This window comes from Manis pentadactyla, chromosome 16 (assembly GCF_030020395.1).
Source record: "Manis pentadactyla isolate mManPen7 chromosome 16, mManPen7.hap1, whole genome shotgun sequence".
NCBI lineage: Eukaryota > Metazoa > Chordata > Mammalia > Pholidota > Manidae > Manis > Manis pentadactyla.
In genome coordinates, this window is record NC_080034.1 from 19,811,763 (window position 1) to 19,819,066 (window position 7,304).

The window sequence follows — 7,304 nt, forward strand, 5'->3', positions numbered from 1 at the left end:
GATAAAGATCTTTATGAGAACACCTTTAATTTTAAGCAAGATACATACTATAACTCAACAGTATTGTAATATATACATATTTAAATATTTTAATTGCAAAATATTCTCTCCTTTTAAAAACTATATTTTTACAAACTGTACTAAGTATAATTTTCATAACTTAGTAAACTCCACAAAAATACATTTTAAATTATATTCAGCAATCTAGCAAGTCATACTGTATTACCTTGGTATTATCAAAGAACATAATGCTCCATGAGTCAGAATTTTTGGATGTCTACCCACAGAAGCAGCCAAAGTGTTTAACTAAAATAATTTCTATTAGAAACTCTTAAAGATATACATATTCCAGCTCTCTTAAATAAAGATAACGAATGCAAGTTAACCTTTCTTTGATAACACAGTGTCATCAGAATTGCTATATCTGAAAGGTTCTTCAGTGTGGTACATAACTCCATTTACTTGTACAGGGAGTTGCCCTCCATACTGAACTTTAATGTATTTCCTCCCTCCCTGAGAACCATCTCTTCTCAGTAGATTAGATGTACTCCTGCCTTCTGATCTGTCCCATATTTTCCTCTAATCTTTTAGAATTTAATCAGAGGCTAGATTTAAGCCTTTCTCCTCAAGAGTACTGTTCTTGAATTTTATGACAGCTACCTCTGCGAAGGAGAGGTTTTTGCTCAATTCTAGATTTACAGCTGTGTTCAAGGAAGGGCTGGGCATGCAGAATGGCTGAGCTTCCAGAAAGTGAAATGTTTATACATCAAATCATTTTAAATAATAAGAGACAATTTTCCCTTTTGCTCACTTGCCCCTTGTCCACTATGCTTATTTGCAAAACTTCCTATAAAAGATTGCCTGGAAGCTTGGGGTCCAGTTTCACACTAATTCATAGCAACTCTATATCCATGTATTTAGTTATTCCCTATTTAGTTCCACAAAGGTTTTATAACTAAGCCCTATGATTAGCATATCTGAGTTTTCCTTTTACTTTGAAATGCATTTTGGCTTTCTCTTTCTATATTGATAAACTTTGGTTATGTACTTTCTAACCATAGTTTGAAATATGCAAGCTCAGCCAGGGCTTCATACGTACATACAGTTTTTAATCCTCATGACAGCTTTCAAATTCATATTACTGTTCCCCGTCTTACAAGTGAGTTAACAGAGACTCAGAAAGTTTAAACAAAACCCCTTAGTCCTACATTTAGAAGCCGTGGAGCGAGAATTCTTACCCAGGCCTTTCTGACCCAAAGCCCCTGGTTAGTTCTACAATAATACATGGCTTTTCACAGTCAAAAAGCAAAATAGTCCATGGCCTGTACATGTTCTGGCAACCACCTAAAACAGGGGCCCACAGTTGGTATTCAGCATGAAGACTGAAATCATCTAAGAAAAGGTTATATTTGATCCGATATACTTCTCCAAGACCTTGAAGTTACAATAATGCTTAAGGAGTTTTCAGCCCAATATGGGTCTCTTTAAATCTTTCAAGTTTTTATATCAGGATAGTACATAAATCTCAACTTCAGCTATCCAGAACAATGCACTCTTATGAGTTTAAGAAGTCACAGTCTTATAACTGATACGGTTTTACTTTTAGCTGCTATTAAAATTACCCATGCCCTGTTCTAATGTTGTCTATAGCCACCGTTACAAACATAATTAGCCTCCTATATCCGTCAGGTGAACCCTGGACAGCACATTCTACTTAAGGGTATAGTATGTATTATGTTTGAGCAAATATAGGTGATCACTATCATTCACTAACAACTTAATTTCATCGTACCTTTTATAGAAAATAAATAAATAAAACTTTCTTAATAGTAAACTATAGTCTTACACCAGAAGTTCATTAACTTATTCCATAAAACATTAAAATATTCTTATATATTTCCCTCCACACATACTCCTGGTATCTCTAAGAGAAACTGTACTTTGAACAACTGTTAAGCTTCGTATCAATCAATCAAGTTATTTCCCAATATTGAGGCAATCACAACAAGGGCTCAAAATAAACAGATTCTGGTTTTTAAAATGGAAATACACCATATCATTTAACAAAATCAAATTTGCCCACATTCTAATAATAAAATTGTATTATTTGAAATTTTATTATTTTATTATAATTCAAAACAAAAACATTGCTGTCGGAAAGCCCATGGAACCCATTCACTTCAAGGTCACTGACCAGAAGAGCATGGAAATATAAGCTGGCTAGTACAAGTTTTCCAGTCTGTGACAGCTACATTTTTACTCTGTCAATTACATGATAAATCTGTGTATGCCAAATCTGACAAGTCTTACCGTCAGCTTCTCTAAATTCTCATTTAATAAGCTTCCTTTTTCATGCTTTTCAAGTTCCATGTTGAAAGAGAATGAGAGACAGAGAGAGAGAAAAACAGAAAAAGAAAGACTCAGTCTTCTAGATTCCGTCTAGAAAATGAGTTGACGTGCTTACATGTTAGATGTTGCAGGATGTTCCAAGTTGTGAGAGCCCAGGACACTATCAGAAAGCCCTGGCGATAATTTCTGGTTAGCTAGTGTTTCCATTTATAGATGTTCAAACCCCATAAACAGAGCTCTGAAGAGAAGTCAGGCAGCTGGCCTCAGATAATGATAAATGTCACTAGATATAAAAGCAAACTCTTCAACAAGGAGACCATTCCAACAGGTTAGGTTCCCTGAACAAGGAAAGATATGTGACAAAAAAACACTATCAAAGAATTCATTAATAGCCCTTGGAGCAGAATAAAATATACTGTAGAATACAGACCTAATAAATCAGTTTTAAAGGGACAAATGTGATAATCATATGGCAAATATGAATCAGCCAGTCTAGTTCTTCCAAAATCCAATTTGTGTCCTGGTAGTCCAGATATTTTTGCATTATTTTGTAGAGCTCAAAAATTTTTTAAGTTACTTGAAGGAAAAGAGCAAAGGATAACTAATTAAAACTGTTAAGAGACAGAACACATATATTCAAGGAATATTGTCAGTTGTATTCCATGAAAAGTTGGCAAGTGATGTTTGCAAACACCATGAAATAAACATGGTGTTTCCCTTTGGAAAAGCTGACTTCATCCTTCATTAACCTGGCTTTTCTACTGGGAACAAAGTTATGATATAGGAGATGAAATTCATTTTTCCCAACGAAGTAAATGTTTTCAGAATTCTTTAGAAATTGTTACATCCCTTAAAGAAAATAAGTTGTGTAGCTCATTGGTAATGAGCTCTCCCTGGTTTTCTTGTGTTTTTGTTTTGTTTTGTTTTGTTTTGCAGCAAACCAGATATGTGAATGGTGAATGGAAATAAAAAGGCTCTCAGAGTAAGATAAAACTGATCTCTGTGGTGGTCTAATCCCTCAGCCTGTTTAAAGCATCCTTTTAAACACCTGTTTCTGACCTTAAGTCAAATTTCCTATTAGTGTTTCCATCACTTCTTAAGAAAACATTTTAGGAAACACGTTGTGAGGCTCTGTCCTTTCAAGCAATTATAGCTGGTTCTCTGGTAGAGACAGGATTGCTCTAGAGCTTATTCTGCATCATGATGGAAAGCTGAGCATTTCAGAAGGGAAACATTTAAGTAGGAAATAAACCTAGGTAGTCCTGCTTCAGGATGGTGAATTCAGGAACACTACATTAGACTCATGGGCAAAAGGGGCTTCCCTCTTTGGCTCATCAACTCCTTTTACAGAAAGGGATGCTAGCTGTTGCCCTAAAAAGTTTGAAAATTGAAGGCTTACAGGTTCATTATCATGCAAAATTGGTATGTGTTGAAAGCAAACCAATAGTTGAAATTTTATGTGAACGGCAATTCCAAAATCTCTCTAGGAAAAAAGAAAAGAAGATCTGCCATGGCTGCAAAAAGGAAATAAATTACTGCTAGTTTAGTGCCTGAAGATGAAATTCAGGGTCCAGTCAGGAGTAGAGGAATGGTGGGTAATACAGTGAGTGGGGAAGAAGTTGAAGTGATAATGGGAGGGATGAAAAGTCTTATTTCAACAGACATATACTGAGTACCTATAATGGGTGAAGCTTTTCCTAGGTGCAGGCAGATTTTTAAAAATAATAAATAAAAATAATAATAAAATTAAAAGATACAATCTCTACATTTCTTCCCTTAGCAAACTCACAATGCAGGTATGACTGGATATAAGTAGGTAATAACACTCTATACAGCACAGGTCGGTAGCATTCAGCAGGTGCCAGGAACTGCTTTAAGGCGTTCATATGTTATTATCTCAATTAATTCTCAAAAACACTCTAGGAGGTAGATAATATTATTTTCTCCACTGTTATGGGCTGAATTGTGCTCCCCCAAAATTCATATTTGAAGTTCTCAACCCCCAGTATCTCAGAAGACTATATTTGGAGATAGGGTCTTTAAAGAGGTAATTAAGGTAACATGAGGTCATTGGGGGGCCCTAATCCAACGTGACTGGTGTCTTTATAAGAAATTAGGATGAGATACATGCAGAGGGAAGACCGTGGGAACCCAGGGAGAAGGTGGCCACATAAAAGCCACGGAGAGAAGCCCTCAAGAGGAAACCAACCATGCTGACACTTGCACTTGGACTTCCAGCCTTCAGAACTGTGAGGAAACAAATTTCTGCTGTTTTAAGTTCATCTGTAGTATTTGTTACCACAACCCTGGCAAATCAATATGCTCATTTTAGAGCTGAAAAAATAAAACACAAGGGCACTATTAATAGACAGCACTCAAGTCCCCCAGCCCAAGCTCCTAACTGCTGTGCACTTCAGTATCTCTGAATAATCTCATAGACATAACTGGGAGAGTGGGTAAATGCTGCCAGCACTCTACACTGAATATATCTACTCAATCCTATCTACTTACAGACATATGCTGAAACATATTTTAGAAAAGTTTCAGGGACAGGAGCTTTTCATCAGTAAAATTATGCCCATGCAAATGCTAGACTTCATACACTTGCTGGTCAAGCAGAAGACTGGGCCACACTGGGATCCTTTCTGACAGTCAATCACAGCAAATATATTAACCTCCTCTGCAAGGAATGCTCACCCCCTAAAGAGTCACATGGCTCCCTCACTTCATCCAGGTTTTCCCCAATGACCTCGTCTGAAATAGTAAACCCTCTGTCCACTCCTTTGCTTTTTGCTTCTTCAGAGTTCTTCATCTATCCCTATTTATTTGTAGTTTGTCTTTCCTACTAGAGTGCAAGCACCAGAGGTTGCTTCACTCACTTTTTCTAGGCACTTAGAACATAGTAAGGACTAGCAAATTCTTGTGACAAAAAGAGGGCAAGAGGGAGAGGAAGGAAAGAGAAAGGGAGGGAAGGTAGGAAAGGAAGGACATGTATTCAATGGATGTGACTGAAGACATTTAATATATTATAACTTGTAAGAATTTTGATAGGACACTGAGGAATAAAATGCCTATTTATCTAGTACAAGTCATACTACAGATGAATACAATATTGACTGTTCAGTTATCTTACTCAAACAATGAACTATTAGAGTAGAAGAATAAATAGACCTACAAAGCAGGAAGAATTGGATTCATCTGCAGATTCTGCCACAGTCCAGGTGGGTCACTTTGAGCAAATTAATTCTTAGAGTTTCAGTTCCCTTTCCCTTAAAAAAAGGATGACATCAACCTCTTAAGGTTATTACAAAAATTAAATGTGATGTGTTCAAAGTGTCCGGATCAAGCAGGTTCTCAATAACAGTGTCATTATTTCCCTCGGCTTTGTGAAGTTATCTAGAAAAAAGTTACTTCAAAGATAGAATCAGGAAGGCAGGATAGCACAGAGAAGACAAGTAGTGATTCTATAATACCACAGTGACTGCAATGAGGTATGTGGCGGGGACTTGATAATGGGGGGGCATCTAGTAACCACAATTTTGCTCATGTAAGTGTATATTAATGATATTGAAATAAAAATAAATAAATAAATAAATTTTTTAAAAGATGGAATCAAAGTCCTAACAAATGTGCCACAAAAGTTAACAGAGGAAATGAGAGAAAATATTTGCAAATCATTTATCTCATAAGGTACTTGTACACAGAATATATAAACAATTCTTACAACTCAACAATAAGAAAGACAACTAACCCAATTAAAATGGGCAAAGGATTGAATAGACATTTTTCAAAAAACGGCCAAGAAGCACAAGGAAAGATGTCCAACAAAATTATGATTAGGGAATGCAAATCAAAACCACAATGAGAGAACACTTCACACCCACTAGAATGCCAAAAATTAAAATATTTTAAAAAACAGACAATAATAACAAGGATTGATAAGGATGTGGAAAAACCCCTATACATACCTGGTGGGATTATAAAGTAGAAAAACCACTTTTGACACCAGTGTGGCTATTCCTCAAAATTTTATATGTAGAGTTACCATATGATCCAACAATTCCAGTAGGTATATACACATGAGACGTGAAAACATATGTCCACACAAAAACTCGTATACAAATGTTCATGATAGCATTATTCATAATAGTCAAAGACTGGAAACATAAATGCCTAACAACACATGAATGGTGAAACAACTTGACATATCATAAATTGGCATATTATTCAGCAATAAAAATGAATGAAGTATTAATACATACAATAGGGATGAACTGTGGAAACAGAATAAGGGAAAGAAACTGATCACAAAAAGCCACAGACTGTATGATCCATTTATATGAAATGTCCGGAATAGATCTGCAAATCCACAGAAACAGAAAGATAATCTATGGTTGCCAGGAGTTGATGGGGAGGGCAGAAAGAGGAGTGATTTTTGATGGGAATGGGCTCTCTCTTTGGGATGAGGAAAATATTCTGAAATTAGATAATAATGATGACTGCATAACTCTGAACAAGGTAAAAACCAACCACTGAATTGCGTGTACACTTTAAAAGAGTGAATGTTATGGTACGTGAATTATATCTCAGCAAAGCAGTTATTTTTTAAAAACAGGAAGATCTGTAATTCCTTTGTAAGATGGAAGTGTATGATTTTTTTTCCAGGAATATCTGAGCAACAGGTCACTCCAAACAGGAAATTAAAATCTACGCTACAGTAGGCAAGCAAGAATTCCACTTACAAGTGAAACAAATGACCCTCAGCAAATGTTGTTTGCTTTGAGAGAGCCACCTCAATCCATTCCTTTGAATCATTACCAAATACCTGTGCAAATGGTGAAATTTCAGCTCCTCAGATTTTGTGCCTATATTCAAAAACTGGGGGAAAGTGGAGTTTACAGCTATTAAAATTGCTTGTTTATCTACTGGGTCAGAGAGTTAAAAATTGTTTTGCT

The 7,304-nt window shown here is 35.9% G+C and overlaps 1 protein-coding gene across 15 annotated transcripts in view; it reads right to left on the reverse strand.

The window, feature by feature from the left end:
* Nucleotides 1-2,506, reverse strand: part of MLIP (muscular LMNA interacting protein) — a 256,856-nt gene extending 254,350 nt beyond the window's left edge. For 8 of the 15 annotated variants that reach the window (XM_036916348.2, XM_036916354.2, XM_036916349.2 and 5 more), the window contains exon 1: nt 2,311-2,506. In XM_036916348.2, the coding sequence (XP_036772243.2) occupies nt 2,311-2,370 (60 nt within the window). In that variant the 5' untranslated portion in view covers nt 2,371-2,506. The remainder of the gene's footprint in view (nt 1-2,310) is intronic. The other 7 variants (XM_036916343.2, XM_036916345.2, XM_036916335.2 and 4 more) reach the window with 2 other exon arrangements.
* Nucleotides 2,507-7,304: the final 4,798 nt, after the last annotated feature.